At 59.3% G+C, this 16,228-nt stretch overlaps 1 protein-coding gene across 2 annotated transcripts; it reads right to left on the bottom strand.

Moving 5' to 3' along the window:
• Positions 1-233: 233 nt before the first annotated feature.
• SLC22A11 (solute carrier family 22 member 11) lies at positions 234-15,483 on the bottom strand. 2 transcript variants are annotated; one of them, XM_039244686.1, is made up of 11 exons: positions 14,326-14,383; positions 13,908-14,128; positions 13,452-13,555; positions 10,798-10,952; positions 10,526-10,694; positions 8,915-9,038; positions 7,942-8,057; positions 4,819-5,033; positions 3,692-3,800; positions 2,490-2,684; positions 234-1,357 (listed from the first exon to the last, which is right to left on the bottom strand). In XM_039244686.1, exons 2-11 carry the CDS (start codon positions 13,980-13,982, stop codon positions 1,294-1,296), a joined length of 1,326 nt encoding a protein of 441 aa, XP_039100617.1. In that variant the 5' UTR covers positions 13,983-14,128; positions 14,326-14,383; the 3' UTR covers positions 234-1,293. The 2 variants fall into 2 exon arrangements, with proteins under 2 accessions (XP_039100617.1, XP_039100618.1); XM_039244687.1 differs by lacking the exons at positions 3,692-3,800; positions 4,819-5,033; positions 13,908-14,128; positions 14,326-14,383 and adding an exon at positions 15,082-15,483 and having other exon boundaries at positions 10,526-10,701; positions 10,805-10,952.
• Between the last annotated feature and the right edge of the window lie 745 nt (positions 15,484-16,228).

Here is a 16,228-nt window from a genome sequence, read left to right as displayed (position 1 = left end):
GATCTCCAATGGCTGAAATGCAAGTCCCGTCCCACCTGCTCTTGCGGATCGGGTCCTGTAGCAAATAACATTTTTTTTTTAATGTTTTATTTATTTCTGAGAGAGAGAGAGAGAGAGAGAGAGACAGCATGAGCAGGGGAGGGTCAGAGAGAGAGGGAGACACAGAATCAGAAGCAGGCTCCAGGCTCCGAGCTAGCTGTCAGCACCGAGCCCAATGCGGGGCTCGAACCCACGAACCGTGAGATCGTAACCTGAGCCGAAGTCGGACGCTTAACCGACCGAGCCCCCCAGGCGCCCCGCAAATAACATTTTTCATCAAGCATCCAGGAGCCCTTTCTATTATGTCTATTACTGTTATTTCTATTCAGAGCCCTGTCACGGGTGGGATTCCTCAGACAAGCCGATCACATCCTCCCTTGGGAACCAGGGCTCACTCTGCCTTCTCGATGCTACAAAGCCTGCCTCCCACAGCCCCTGGTGGTCCACGTTGTTCCTGCCGCAGCCCCCCGTGCCCTGCACGGTGCGTGGCACGGCCACCCCACCCTGGGCCATGAGCACCTGTAAGTAACAAATGCTGCTGGTCTGAGGCACCTAGCGTCAGGCCATCCCCGTAATGGGTGGGAAGTAAGAGGGAATGAAAACTACTCCTTTCTGCCCAGTGTAGCCTGGGCTGGATTTCAGCCCCCACGTGCCTCCTTCAGCTGGTGTCTTGGGCAGCGCACAACGTGAACACCTGTACCCGGCAGCCCTGTTAGCAGGTTCTATTTGTTGGACTCTCGACTGTGCTAAGATCTGCTAACCCTGTCACTACCCCCACCCCCTACCCCACCCTGTGGAGGTAGGTTCCATGATCATTTCCATTTTACAGATGAGGACTCTGCGAAGAGTGGAGGAGGGAGATTGGAGCCTAGGTCTGTTTGGACATGCCCCTTTCTGTTCTGTGGTCCACTCTGGTAGCCAGGAGGTGAGAACACTGCGGTGCACGGGTCAGTGAAGCGAGTCAGGAGAGTCAGGAGCTCTGAGTGAAGGTGTGGAGACGGGAGCCTGGTGGGAAGGAGAAAGGACTCGTCGTGTTAGTGGGTGTGGACGCGATCAGCCAGTGGGCTCAGCTCTGCAGGGCTGAGGTGAGGGGAGAAGAGAAGGGAGGGGGAGAGCAGCCCTCAGCCACAGCCACCCAGCCCCGGCCCCACCAAACTCTTGAGATTCTTCTGATTTCTTCCACCCTCAGCTGGCGAGGAGGCAGTGCCCTCCGTGGGGATTTTTGGCCAAAGGGGTTCCACACAGGCAGAATTTCTAGAACGAGGTACTCTCTGTAATGACCACTTGTCTCTGGTTGCCCTTGGCTGCTGCCGATTTCCTAGGATAATCAAAAGACAGAGCAGTGGTGTCTGGTGACATGGCTGAGGGGCTTGGAGGGCAGAGCTGGGGGTCAAGTCTCACGAGAACGTAAGCTCTATGAGATTACGGTTTATTTTCTGCCATGTGTTCAAAGCATAAGTCAGTGCCTGAAACATAGTAGGTCCCCCCAAAAGTGAAAGAGTAAGTTAAGTCCGGCTTCCCTGCTCCTTGGCTGAGCGTCCTTGGGCAAGTTACATGACCCGTCTGTGCCTTATTTGCTTGGCAGTGAAACTGACCATAACAGCACCGTGCGGGGCTGTTGTCTGGATGAAATGAGATGCTATAATAAAACAGTAAGGGTCCCCGAAGCACCAGCTGTTCTTATTACTATTATTAGCATGACCTCGGTTCGTGCTCAGCCTGTGACCACCCTCCCCCAGGACACGGCAGCCACACTCCCGGGGCTGGCGCTGAGGGCCAGGCACTCTCCTCGGGGCTTTAATATCGTAACTTCAACCTGAAAACCGCTCTTTGAGCTTGGCTGGGTTTCTGTTTGGTTTCGTTAACGCCCATTTGACAAATGAGGAACGAGAAGCTTAGTGGTGATTCTAGCCATAAAATAAACTCCAGGAACGTTCCCTCACCTCTGTGCTCTCACAGGACAAGACCCGAGAGTCGCACGATCTGTTGGAGTTTGGTGTGAGAGGCGAGCGAGTGCCTGGGTGGCAGGGATTCAGCCCCAGGCAGCCCGCTGGGTGCAGTCAGGTTCATAACCATTACGTTTTCCCGCCAAAGGGACCGTCGCGTTCTACCTGTGAGACCTTGGATCAGCCCCTTCTTCTCTCTGAGCCTTCGGTAAACGGGGGTGGAAGTAGTCTCTTCCTGGCGGTGCGGTTTCAGACGCAAGCCCGATGGCCCCCCGGGTCGCTGCCCCGTGGCACTGGGCGCGCTGTCAGCACTCAGCCACGTGGGCGCTATCTCGCCGACCAGCTCAGCCCAGCTCCTGCCCTCCTGGTTCCCCACGATCTCCCTGCCCCCTTGGGCTGTCCTGTCCCGGGGCTGAGGGGAGCCTGTCCCCACAGCTGCAGCCCTGCCCAGCGACATCCTGGAAGCCCAGCCCCACTCCCAGGGTGGCGCGGGGGGTCACTCACTGATTCTCCAGGTCCTGCATGGTGTCGGGAAGTGGGAATCCCCGGGTCTCCGGGAGGAAGAACAGAATGAGGCTGGAGGCGATGGGAAGAACTCCGTAGACAACGGGGGCGAGCAGGGGCTGAGTCATCCTGATCAGGGGGCCTATCACAGACCCCAGGCGACCCCCCGCCTGCACGAAGCTGTCTGCTGTCATCCTGTGGGTGAGAGGGCCCAGACCCTTGCTGCCGCTGCCCTTTTCGTGAAGGGGGCTTTACGGGGTGGGGCGGGGGGGGGTGGCATTGGCTGGGCCAGGGGTGCCAGGCGAGGGAAAGCTGGGGTAAGGGAGCCACACTCCTCGAGGTCTCTCCTAACACTACCTCCTCCATGGAGCCCACAGAGATTTTCCCATCCACTGGGGGCCTCTGCTTCCTGAGAACACCCAGGGTCCTGTCCTTCATGGATGCTCTAGGGCCCACACCATTTCTCCTGGCCTTAGGTATGCGGGGGGCTTGCCTAGGGGGCTCCGGGGCACTGAGCTCTCGACTCAGGCTTTCTATATGGTATCAACCAAATCAGTACATGAGTGTCCGAAACATGAATCGAAGAATGGACAAGTGCGTAAGCTGAGGGAGTGAGCACCACGATGAGTGAAAGAGCCCTGGCCTAGGACTCCAGGATACTGGGTCCAGTCTCACCCTTCCACGAGTAGGGCCTTGAGCCTCAGTTTACCCAACCATCCGAGGTGGACATGCTTTCACTCTAAGCCACTGGGGTTTTCCCATCTGTGTCCCGTGGAGCCCTGGGGCTGTTCCAAGGTGACTTGGGGCTCTCTTGGGGCCGGGAGGGGACAGTGGGAAGCAAGTGGGGGAGGGGCACGTCTCACTAGGGCAGCTCTTGGTCTCCTCGCTGAGGGTTCTTAAAAGACTTCACCCGAACAGAGGGTTCTGGGGTTCAAAATGGTTTCTGATCGCAGGCCTGGAGGCCCAGTGAGGGCTCCATGGCACCGTCGCCTTCCGAGTGGCGGCCCTGGGGGAATGCTTCTCAAAGGATGAGCCTTTGGGGGAAGAAAGAAAGCTGGGGCCAGGGGCCTCCTCTCCCCCTGCTGTGTGTGCCCGGGTGCCCAGCCCCCTCTTTGCCCTCCCGGCTGGCCTTCCCAGGGACGTCCCTGCCTTGCGCACCCTGGGCCTGGCCCCCACCCTTGCCCCCTTCAGGCCCAGCCTACCGCAGTGCGGTTGGGTAGAGTTCCGACTTGTAGATAGAAACACAGGTGAAGATTATGCCAAAACATCCCCTTCCCAGCACAGCAAAGACCACACGCAGGGTCTGCAAATCTGGGCAGAGGAAGAGGGCGTCAGTGGGGTCTGCCTGAGGGGGTCCCTGGTCAGCCTGCTGTGGAGGCGCTGGGTCCTCCCGCAAGGCTTCCTTGACTGCACCCAGGGGCCCTGTGGTGTTGACTTGGTGCCCACGGGGACTGTGGGCAAGATGACATCACGGTAGGTGGGTAGGTGGGGTGGGGTGGGAGGGGCGCACGGGGCCAGAGCCCAGCCAGGCCTGGGGCAGCTCAGGATGGCTCTCAGCCCGCCTGTGGGAGCTCTGGCTTTCACGGGGCGCCCTAGCCAGGAAGCTGAGACTCGCGCCACCCTTGGTCCGTGGGCCGGGCCTGTTTTCCCTCCCACATTGTCATGAAGGGTCTCATAAGCTGTCACACACCCGCTGGGCACTGCCTCTTGCTGCGCGTTTGGGCTCATGGCAGACCCTCAACGCCAACTCAGCCCCTCCTGGCCGCTGGCCGCCCCTCTGCCTCCCTCCTGGCTTTGCTGCCTTGCCTGTCCCCATCCCACCACCAGCCTCTCTGCCTTGAGCCATAAAAGGGGACCTGAGAGGGTTTTTCAGGGCGTCACTTAGCAAGAGAAGAGAAAGACAAGGGCCCTCCAGCAGTGGGCACACAAATGCCTCTTGAACGAGAAGCACCAGGGAAGCACCAGGGGCTGCCAGGCTCGGTGTTCCCACCTCCCTGCAAGCCACCTAGAGCCTCTCACAGCCTCCCCCTCCTCCCACCTCCTTCCCAGCCTCTGGCCTCAAGTCTGGTCTGAGCCCTGGCCCGGTCACTTGCTAGCTGAGTGACCTTCGGCTCTTGGCTTCAACCTCTCAAAACCTCAGTTGCCTCGGGAGAATGGGTGGGGGGCCGATGGGGGGGGCGGATGCCCGAGGTGATATGGGAGATGTAGGCTTGGACACAGCCTGCTGGGGGGGGGGGGAAAGACACAGGAGGTGGGCCCAGTGGGCAAGGGCGGGGAAGCCAGTGGCCAGAGCCTTCGGGGCCGCGCCTCCACGCTGCCCCCGCCTCACCTCGCGGGAGCAGCGTGTTGGCCAGGATGGAGACGCCGGCCGTGGCATGGAAGCTGACCAAGATTATGCGGCGGCCCAAGAAGCTGAGCAAGAGGGGGGTAGTGACCCGGGCCAGTATGTCTATGACTCCGAAGAAGGCCTGGAGGAGGAAGATGTCGCTCCCCAGGTTCTGCAGGTCAAGGACCAGCCCGTAGTAGGACATCACAAGGCAGAAGCTGCAGGAAAAAGTCAGAAGTGGGACCCTTGCCCCACAGAGGAAACGGCACCCTTACACCTGGGACACCTGGGCTGTCCCCAGAGGGCACGGCTAGCCCTGGGCGTGTCCCTAGCGGACCTCAAAAAGCCTGTCAAATGCAGGGCAAGTCTCTCTAGAGCCAGCCTGTCCCCGGAGGGGGAGAAAGGGCAGGCCTCATTCTTCCGCCTCCTTAGGTTGTGGCCACAGTGGGCCAGGCCTCACTGCTCAGGCTCCCAGGCCACCAGCCCGTGGGAAAGCCAACCCCTCCGGGCTGACTTGGCTTGGGGGTGGGGGATCAGGCTGAGCCTCGGTTCTGGCTCTAGCCCTCTCTGGCTTAGTGTCCCCGGCACAGCCCGGAACCATGACCTGGCCCTTTCTGGCCCTTTCTGGCCCTTTCCGGCCCTTTCTGGATGCCAGTTTCTTCATCTCTGAAAGATGGGAGTAAGGATGGAAAGAGCTGGGCTGGGCTGCCCCTCCTTCAGGATGGAGAGTGTTACTTCCCCGGCCTCTGGGCGTGTTGCCTCTCAGGTGTGGAGAGCACCCCATGACAGCGGCCAGAGGGGCCACCCCAGCTCCCGAGTCCTCCCGGGGTTGGCCAGGACCTTTCTGCGACTCTACCTGTGACTGCTCCCTTGCCCCATTCACTTTCTTTCCCCCTCCCGTCCCCTCCCCCTTCAGCTCACCCCCTTCCCCTTCCTTTCTCACCTCCACCTCTCCCCCACCCCTCTCCCTGCCTTCCCCTCCTCTCCCACTCCCCCCTTCCCTCTCACCCCACCCCTCTCCCTCCTCTCCCTTCCCACCCTCTCACCCCTTCCCCTCCCCTCCCCTTCTCTTCTCCCCTCCCTTCCTCTCCCACCCTTACACCCCGCCCCTTCCCCCCACCCTTCCCCCTCCTTTCCATCCCTCCTCTGCCCTCCCTTCTTCCCCTCTCCTCCCCTCCCCCCCCTCCTCTCCCCTCTCCTCTCCCCTCTCCTCCTCTCTCTTCTCCCCTTCCCTCCTCCTCCCCCTCCCCCTCCCCTGTCCCCTCCCCTAGGAGATCTACAGATCTACCGGAAGCGATCCCAATCCCAAGATCTCTCTCTCCAAAGAGCTTCTTGCTCGCTGCCCTCCATCCCAGGTCTGCCGGGTGGGGGTGGACCCGGGCGGAGGCCCTGCCGCGGGCTCCTCAGTAGCTGAACTTACAACAGCTGGATCTCCGCAGTTTGGATATTGAATTTGGATCCACCGGTGGCCACAATATGGAATTGTTCTACACCGCTTTTCAAACCTGTCCCCATCACTGCCTCAGGGACTCAGGGACACTCATCCCAGCACCGCCCCCCCCCCCCCATCACCCAGCTGCAGACAAAAGCTGTGGGGGAACTGCTACACGGGGGGAGGGGCTCAGCTCTGGCTCAAAGTATCCGCCCCTGGGGATCTGGAGCCTGAGGGTAACAGTGGAGGCTGAGAAACCCACCAGGTTAGCTGCTTCCCAGCCTGAGATTTGAATAACAAAGCAAGCCAAGCCAGCCCTTGGGAGAACCTAGAAAGCCTTGCAGGTTTTGAAAGAATGGCCCTGGACCTTCCCAGCACCACCTGGCCATGCTTCTAATTTGTTAGAAAAAAAAAAAACAAACTTAAGCCAGAAAAAAAAATCCATTCTCTGTTCTAAGATGTAGCAAATATTTGCCAGGAAAGCCCATACGTGCTTAAAAAGAGCATAAAATAAATGTTTTCCTAACCTTTAGGGTTTTTAAAAATGTTTATTTATGTTTAAGAGAGATGGAGAGATAGAGCATAAACGGAGGAGGGGTAGAGACACAGAATCCAAAGCAGGCTCCAGGCTCTGAGCAGCCTAGAGCCGGACATGGGGCTTGAACTCACGAACTGGGAGATCATGACCTGATCCGAAGCCGGATGCTCAACCGACTGAGTCACCCAGGCGCCCCCCTAATCTTTAGTTTTATTTCAAGATCAAGTCTCCATCCAACCTGACCCTCACTTCTTAGTATGCTCTCTGCAAGTCACTTGATCTGAATCTGTCTTATTCAGGGGGCCTCCTCCTGGTCCCAGGCACCCTTGGGCACCCAGACAGGGCCTCCTGGGGACTCCATGCTCAGTGGGGGGCCTGGCAGGTGACAGGGGGCAAAGCGGTAGCTCAGCCAAGGTTCCCATGCTTGCTCTGCCATCTTGGGCAAGTTTCCTGCCTCCTCGGGGCCCTGCTTTCCCATCTGTAAAGTGGGGGTATAAATGAACTTGAAGTAGTGGGCGGCCAGCAGCTGGTCAGCCCTTTAGGAGCGTGGGCCTCGCCAGTCACTGCTGGTCCTCCAGCTCTGGGGACATAGGTTCTGCCTCTAGCCTGGGCTCCAGCCTTCCCTGGCCCTGCCCTACAGCTGGCTTCCCACATGAGCCCCCAGACCCTCTCCCCATGGCCTGCCCTCTGGGGGAGCTGGCTGTCCTCGTGATGTCTGCAGGGGCCGTTTCTCCCCGGACACTGTAGAGGCCACTTTCAGGCAACGAACTTGAGCAACGGAAACCTGAGTAAGATAGAAGGGCCCACGGACAGCCAGACCCAGACCACCAGGTGGAATGTAAACAGGCCCATTAGAGGACCCACCTCAAAACACCCGTCAGCCCCAGCTGATCAATCAGCTATTTACTATCAGGCACAGGGAGCAAAGAAGGAAAATTCCTACAGTCCCCTACCTCCACACCATCCCCCTGCTAACTACAGCCCTTCACTCCTGCCTCCCTGGCTGCTACCTTGCGATGCATTCAATAAACTTCTCTCTCTTTTGTTCTGCTTTGGGTGAGTTGTTTCACAGGGCCCTCCACCTCCCCTGGGCTGCACAGACACTGCCCCTCCCTCCTCAGCCCTGCATCTGGGAGGGACGAGCAGGGCGGCATACCACGTCACGAACATGATGCAGCTCCTCCTGCAGAGCATGGGCACGAGGAACAGTTCCAGCAGCGACCCGCGGGCCTTCTCAGAGGCCACCTCCTCCTTCATGCTGGTCATCAGCACCTACGCACGGGGAGAACGAGGCGCAGTGGGTGCCCAGTGTTGGCCCCGCCCCCATGCCAGGGCACCGGGTCCAGGAGGGCAGAGTGATAAGAGGAGCCTTGCCTCGGCTTCTGGAGAGCCCTGGGGTGGGGGCAGCGATCGAGGCAGAGGGGTCTCTCTCTGGCCCCCTAGCCGAGCTCTCCTCTGCAGACCTGGCCTGGCCCATCTACTCCGAGCCAAGGAGCCGGTCTTGCATCCCAGCTCTGGCCCTCTGAGCTGTGGGCTGCAGGCTGTTCCTGGTAGTTGCTACACGAAGCCCACCACCACTCCTTGTTCCTCAGGGCTGGCGTTCGGGCACGCCTACACGCTGGCTCCCCACGGCACCCAAGTGCCCATCCAGACCCTTCCTACCCCTCCGGGCCCTGCCTGCCCTATGCTCAGCTCTGCCTTGGTCAGCTCACCTCCTCCTGGAAGCCTTCCCTGATCCTCGCTCCCCCCCTCTCCCCCACCGGCCCCAAACGCCCTGAGAAGCCCTGTGTGGCGAGTATGCCACGGATGTGGATTAAAGTGGCGGACAAGCGAGTGAGGTTGCCAGGGACATTGCTGTCCTTGGTGGTGGTGGCGGTGATGGTGATGGCGGAGCAGGTGGTGACAGCAGGAATGATGTGGCAGTGACAGAGATGGGGAAGGCGACAGTAACAGCGGCGAGGAGGGTGTTGGCATTTTGCGGAGCTGCCGAGGCCGCTGAAACTGTAGGGTTGACAGAGGCAGTGGGGGCGTGGCTAGCGGTGATGCTGGGTTGGGTCTAAGACATCAGTGGCTGGCCTCTCCCTGTCACGTGCCACACTCTGGGTCACTCACGAACAAGAGCAACTCACCTGTATGGTTAGTGACTTCGTGGCTTCCTTGTGGCCATTTATCCTGGCCACCTTGTGGAGTTCCTGGAGCCCTTGCTCTGGCTTGCCCGTGACAATCAGCCATCGGGCGGACTCTGGAAGCCACCTGTTTAAGAAGCAGGAGCTTGGCTGGGCCTCTGCCTTCTTCCTGCATACTGGGATCTCCTTGCCAGGCCCGGAGTGGGGGTGGGGGACACATGGGCAGTGGTCCCCCCTCTGCACTGCTGGTGTCAGGCTGGGAGACCAGCAGTGCCCTCCCGGTTCCAACTAAAGTTGGGTCCCAATGCCCAGCCGCCCTCTCTCCCCTGTGCTGCCCCAGAAGCCTGCCCGCCGGAGCCTTGAGTCCGGCCAGCATGTAGGCTGCCTGGGCATAGGGCGATTCTGAGTCCATTCATGCGACAGAAAGCTCACATCATGCCGAATTAAAACACACACACGTACACACACACACACACACACACACACACACACTCATCCTCAGCCAGAGCGCAGTGATTTTCTCAAAGTAGCCTGCTTCTTCCCAGCCTCAGGGCAGATGGCTGGGAGAAGCATCTCCTGGATGAAAAGGACTGGAGTTTTCCCAGCCCAGAGGGGCTCAATCCTGTTTGCAGGGAAGCTAAGCATTTCTGCAGGCACTTTGACATCACTGTGAAAAGATCCAGCCTGCCAGGGTTCAAATCTGGCTGGCCTCTGGGACTGACTGGGCTGCTCAGCCTCGGGAGAGTCACTGAACCTCTCTGGGCCTCAGCCCCTCATCTGAAAATGGTGGGCATTGTATCATGGTCCTCGTTAGAAGTTAACACACGCCTGGGGTTACCAACGGGCACCTGGGACGCACCCAGCCGGTGCCACTACAATGGCCTAAGAAGTGTAATTATGGGGTGTCTTGCTCCTTGTTTCCTGATCCTGTCGCTAAAACTCCACGTGGTCAGTGGCATTTGGTCTGTTTGATTTGCAGATGTGTCCCCATCCCCTAAAGCCTGTGGCTGGCACGGGGCGGTAAATGCCGGAGAATGAATGAATGAGTCCTTATTACTGTCTATAGTCTCTCACCATAGACTTGTCCGGAGCCCAGGTCTACCCAGCTCCCGTTCGCAGATAAGAGAGAACTCAAGGCATCATGAACTTGTATCTGCTGCCCCATGTCTCTTCCTTCAGCCCTCACCCAAACAACTGTTTCCAGACCTCAGGGAGTTTCACAGCACCCCAAATCATAGTGCTAGTGATCTCTTTTCGTATCCAATGCCAGTTCTCGCTGACTCAGGTGCCCATGGGCCGGCAAGTGCTGTGAAGGAATGGGCTGATGGGTGCGGGGCCAGCGGGTACCAAGGAGGGGGAGGGGCAGGGGCCAGATGGCAGCCTCAGACCTCCGGCTGAAACGCCCACCCGGAACTCCGAACTCCCAAAAAGTCTCTTCTCAGCAAGGGCTCTGCCCACATTGTTGCCCTTCGCAGCTCTCAGCATCTTGGGATCCTGGGCAAGCTGGGGTGGCGGGGGTTGCGGGGGGAGGGGAGGGGCACCTTGGAACTCCGAGTCTCCCGCCTATAGTTAGTGATGCTCTCCCCAAGGGAAAAGGCCCCACGCTGTACTGACCAGGATATCAGGAAGATGGCAAAGAAGGGCATCGATATGGCCATCTGGAGGTTTCGCCAGTCCTGCACAGCGAAGGCCAGGGCCCCCAGGCCCATCTGGCCCAGGCTATAGGAGCAGCTCAGGATTGCTATGGTGGTGGCCCTTCTGCGGGTCGTGGTCCACTCCACCACTGAAAGGTGTTGCACAGTAAGGGCTGCGCAGTGGCCTCGCCCACCCCCATCGCCACCCCACCCCACCCCGCACAGTGGGAGCGGGTCAAGGCGGGGACTCATGAAGCATCATCGAGGTCAGGATGATGCCAGCTATTCCAGAAGCGCCCAGAAAACGGAGGCCACAGTAGATGAAGAAATTAGAAGCAAAGATGGTGCTGGTGTTGGTCAAAGCCACCTGCAGACAGCTCCAGCTCAGGATCCACTTCCGCCCAAACCTGCATCGGGAGACAAGCACAGTGGGGGCCTGGCGGGGGTCCCTGGGGGCTCAGGCATAGAGGCAGGTGCTTCAAAGGAACGGAGGGTTCAAGAAGGAGAGGGCACCTGCTGGGGCATCTCTGCCTCCCTCCCAGATCTTCCAGGAGCTTGTTACAAAAATGCCAGATGCCTTGGGGCCCCTGGGTGGCTCAGTCGGTTAAGTGTTCTACTTCAGCTCAGGTCACCATCTCGCAGTTTGTGAGTTCAAGCCCTGCGTTGGGCTCTGTGCTGACCGCTCAGAGCCTGGAGCCTGCTTCATATTCTGTGTCTCCCTCTCTCTCTGCCCCTCCCCTGCTCATGTTCTGTCTGTCTCTCTCTCTCTAAAATAAATGGATATTTAAAAAAAAATTTTTTTATGGGCTTTGGCCTCAGAAGCCAGGGTCTGAGTCCAGCTCTGCCCCTTCTTGGGTGACCTTGGGCACAAGACTCAATGTCTTGGAGCTGCAGTCTGCCCATCTGTAGAATGGGGGTATGTGTGATGACAGCGGTACAGAGCTCTGAAAAGTCAAGATGCCGGGCACAGGGGCGGGGCAGCCAGGAGCCTGAGCACACGTGGCCTCGGGCACAGCTCCTGGCCAGTCTGTGCGAGGGAATCAGAGCTCCCCACACCTACTGCCCTGAGGCCTGCTTAGCCCCAACCACTGCCTTCCTTTAGCTAAAGCGTGTGTCAGTCCGACAGGACAGATGCCTATGTGAGCAGTGCCCGGAAACCGGCACGTCCGGCCCAGACCCAGGGCGAGGTCTGGATGCCCACCTGGCCCTGGCCCCAGGCTCACAGGGTCACCTGCCAACCGACTGCAATTTGGCTCCCTGTCAAATCCCCTGGACGGCCCCCGGGGAATGGGCCGTAGCCGCACAGCAGCCCGTCCCCTGAAAGTGCCATTTGGACCACGTCCTCTCGCGCTGTGCCACACGACACCCACAAATAACGGTGGCAGAACCACAGCACGAAGAGCCGACCCCGTCCCAGGTCTGAGCTCCGCGTGTGAGTAGCTCGCTTTATTATCACGACAACCCCATGCACAGGGCCGGGTGCCCACGTACAGGGGGAAACTGAGGCACGGAGAAGCAACAAACCCTCCTTCTAGGAACCTAGGGAACGAAAGGTGGGAACTGGAACCCAGTGATCAGTCTCCTGAGCCTGCGTGGTCACAGGAAAGTCCGGTGGCCACGCCGCATGCTGGATGCTGGATGCTGGGGACCCAGCAAGGACAAGGAAACCCCTGCCCTCTCGGAGCCACTCTGGTGGGGACGCAAACAACAAACAAACGAGCAGCAGATGCCGGTAGAGAAGGTGCGGTGGCAGAGAAGGGAAGGCACGGCCAGGGGACCCACGGGGCCCGAGGTCAGAGAGGCAGCCTGAGGTTGAGGCTTGCATGCTGGGCATGAAGAAGCAACTGTGGGGAGAACCTTCCGGGCAAGGCCCGACCACGTCGGAGCTCTGCAGCCAGAGTGCCGTGGCTGCTCCGGAGGGGCCGGCATGGGGGTGGGGGTGAAGCTGAGTGCCAATCAGGGGTGGGTGGGGCTGGGGAGGGGGCTTTAGGAACTGACCTTGGTGCAGTGGCCCTGGAGGGCTTCAGGCTGGCATCAACCAGATCCACATATAGATTTTTTGCAAAGACACTCTGAGCGAAGGCGAGAGACCCTTGAGGAGGCAGGGGACTGTCCCCAGCAAAAGAGGCAGGTGGCCTGGGCCAGGGGACTGCATGGAGGAGAGAGGGGCATGGGGCTGGCGGGGGGTGGGGTGGGGGAGAGTGTGTGGACATGCAGCTGAGGGAAGGAGAACAGGGCTGGCTCCCAGGGTCGGGTGTGAGCCCTGGGCTGGAGTCTGGGGTGGAGGGGCTGGGCTGGGCTCAGGGGTTGGCCGCCCAGCTCTGACCTTGACAAAGGTGAGCCTCCCTCTCATAGAAACTCGGGGCAGGCAGTTGGGTTTCCAAGCCGAGTGGGGGCAATGCGGGCATTACAGGCACTAGAGCAGCGTCTCAGGTAGCGGTGTGTGTGACTGGACAAGAGAGGTGCAGGGCTAGGTCCTCGGGGTGCCATCTTGGATGGAGGGGTACCGGGGAGAGGGGTGAAGGACAGGAGGAAGGGAAGAAGGATCGCTGTTTCACAACATGCCATGCACTTGGAGTGAGAAGAAAGAAGGGTCTATTTCTCCTGAGAAGACTGCAGGCTCCCTGGGGGCAGTTTCTGTACAGCGCCTGGCACACAGTAGGTGCTCAAGAAAGTTGGCGTAACTGCCAGGGGAGAGAGTGCAGTGTTCAAGGGGATCTCTCACAGTGTGGCTTCGTCTGGCTGTCGCTGCCTTCTGGGGACCTGGGGCTCACAGCTAGACCCCAGACCAGACCAAGGGAGCCCCGTCTCTTCAGGAACACAGACGTCTGTGAGCCATTTTTGGACTTCTGTCCCCACAGCACTCATTCTGTTGAGAAGGAGCCAGGAAGAGGGACGATACTCACCGGTCGGCGAGGATGCCCCAGAAGACAGAGCCAATCAGTAATCCGGCCATATAGATGGTTTGGCCCATGGATTTCAGGCCCTTGCGGTCGCATACTAGGTCCCACTGGAAAAGAAAGAGGGACAGCAGCTTGGCTCAGGGGACGTGGAATTGCAAGGACTGGGTGGCAGAGGGAGGTCCAGGTTGGGTGCTCCCAGCCAGGAGCACCTGGGCAGCCTGGGTTTTGGGGGTCCCCAGATTGCTAGGGCCAGGTGACGGGTAGAAGGGATGTGCTGGGTCCTGTACTCCCAGCCAGCTGTGTGACACACGTGTGACACGGCCACCCCACATGGATGGTGGGGAGGGGGGTGGTGGTGGGCTGTGGCTGAACCACAGACTGGGGTATTAAGTCCACTGATCACTGGCTGGGTGAGCCGGGCGGGGGTGCTCCCTGCACCTGCCCGGGCCATTTTCTCACCCAAAAGCGGGGCCATGAAGGTACTTCTGTCAGGGCCACCAGCATGAGCAGAGAGAGCTGAGTGCTTGTCACCATAATTTCTGAGTGCCTCCTGCCCGGGGCCTGGACGTCCCCCACAAGGCAGCCCCCCACCAGGCCTGCTGGCTTCCTTCACGCCTCTCCTGTGCCGCCTCTCTCGCCAGGGGACCGTGGTAGGAGCCCCTGCCCGCATGGGGCAAAGTCTGGAAAACTCGAAGCAGATCACCTCACTCCCCTGCCCCAAAGCCTCCAGTGACTTTCCTTGCGCTCACTCACCTCCCCCGCACCATGGCCGGGCCCCTGACCCTTTCTGCCCAGACCCACCAGGCGCCTCCCGCTCCTCTGACACCCCAGACCTGTTCCTACTCAGACCTCTGGCCCAGCTGCGCTCTCTCCCTACCTTCACGTCACTGATTCCTTGTCTCCTAACCCAGGTCTCATTTCTGGAGAGAACTTCTCCACCTGCCTCTCCCTCCCTGCTCACATGACCTGCTTTTCTCCTTTGCAGAGGCATGACAGAACATGCTGGAGACCCGGCTTCCAGCTCCTGACTGCCTGCGTTGATTCAGATTCCAGTGCAGTCGAGCTGTGTGTCCCGGGCAGGTCACTTAACCTCACTGTGCTTCTGTTGTGTTACTTATTAGATGCAGATGATAAGAAAAGACCCCTCAAGAGAGTGCAGTCAGGCTAAGGGGAAGGTCTGGGAGGTGCCTGTCACTTAAAGGAGCTTGATCCGATCTCATGTCAGCACAGGTTTAAATGTTGACCGATTCGGGGCGCCCCGGGGGACTCCGTCAGTGAGGCGTCCGACTCTTGGTTTCGGCTCTGGTCATGATCTCACGTCCATGAGTTCCAGCCCCACACTGGGCTCTGTGCTGTTGGGATTTTCTCTTTCCCTCTCTTTCTGCCCCTCCCCCCGGCTCACTCTGTGTCTGTCTCTCTCAAACAAATAAATGAACTTAAAAAAAAAATAGTGTTGACCGATTCTGAATGTGCCAGAGGAACGGAAGCTCCTCAAAGCCTCCCTGTTTACCCAGATCAGGGTCTGGCCCGTCATAAGCAGTGAGTCAGTATGTGTTGAGGGAGTAGCATCTAATTTAACAGTACGATCCTTCCAGGCACTGGGGAGTCCAGGTCGGCGGCGGGAGGCCCATACCTCTGACACGACGGTGGAGGTGAAGGTGCTGCGGTCGTAGACCCAGCCGTCCACGCACGGCTCCGTGGCGGCCTCGCTCCAGTTGGCGGCCGTGGCGTTGGGGTCCAGGAGCTGCCACTGTGGTTGGCGGAAGCGGCGGCACTGGTGGGGCTCGCGGTTGGGGCCCGGTGGGATGGAGACGGTCAGGAGGTCCTTGGGGTCCAGGGCCCCGGGGACACCGGCCTGGGCAGTGCCGTTGTCCAGGAGGGGTACCCAGCAGCGGTGGCTGGGCACGGCGGCCGAGAAGTTCTCGACGAGCATGAGGAGGGGCACCAAGGCTGAGGGCAAGAAGACAGTGAAGACTTGTAGGGCCTGGAAAAGGCCCACTCCCCCAGCTTGGTCCAGGAGCTCGGCGAATGCCATGGACAGAGCTGCAGGGGGCCACGGCGGGGGGCCGAAGCGGTCAGGGAGCCAGGGGGCGACCCGCTGCCGTCCAGAGCCGCTGGGTCACCGGGCCTTCTGCTCTAGCTGGCCTGCAGCGGGAGAGGGACATCAGGCCAGCAACCGGTCAAGTCAGTCAGTCCTGAGATGCCTCAGATGCTTTGAAGAAACTCCTCCTTACCCTGGTTCCAGGAATGACTGCATGGGCGCTCTGGAGACGGAGCACCAGGGACAGAGCTCACGGTGCCCAGGCCACCTGGGGCATCCAAGTCGCCTGGTTCTCCAGCACCAAGAGTAAAAGATGAAGCCAGTGTTAAAAAAAAAAAAAAAAAAGCCCTGTTGCGATGTTACTGAATTACAGTCGTGGAGGAAATACCAACCGGGCCATTGCCTTGGTTAAGGTTTAATCTCAGCGTGGGCCCCTGGGCCAGAAAGGCAGCTCTCTGCCGCTGGGGTCCTCACATTCCTCACTCCAGAACCTTCAGATCCCTCTACATGTGGCCCTTTATTTATTTATTTTTTAAATATTTTTATTTATTTCTAGGAGAGAGAGAGAGAGAGACAGCGTGAGCAGGGGAGGGTCAGAGAGAGAGAGGGAGACACAGACTCTGAAACAGGCTCCAGGCTCTGAGCTGGCAGTCAGCACAGAGCCCGACACGGGGCTCGAACCCACGAACCGCGAGATCATGACCTAAGCGAAAGTCAGACGCTTAACCGACTAAGCCAC

The sequence above is a fragment of the Hyaena hyaena genome, unplaced genomic scaffold (assembly GCF_003009895.1).
Source record: "Hyaena hyaena isolate Hyena2069 unplaced genomic scaffold, ASM300989v1 scaffold_248, whole genome shotgun sequence".
NCBI classification, from domain to species: Eukaryota; Metazoa; Chordata; class Mammalia; order Carnivora; family Hyaenidae; genus Hyaena; species Hyaena hyaena.
The sequence above is the reverse complement of the archived record's forward strand: the minus strand, read 5'-3'. Positions and strand labels throughout refer to the sequence as shown.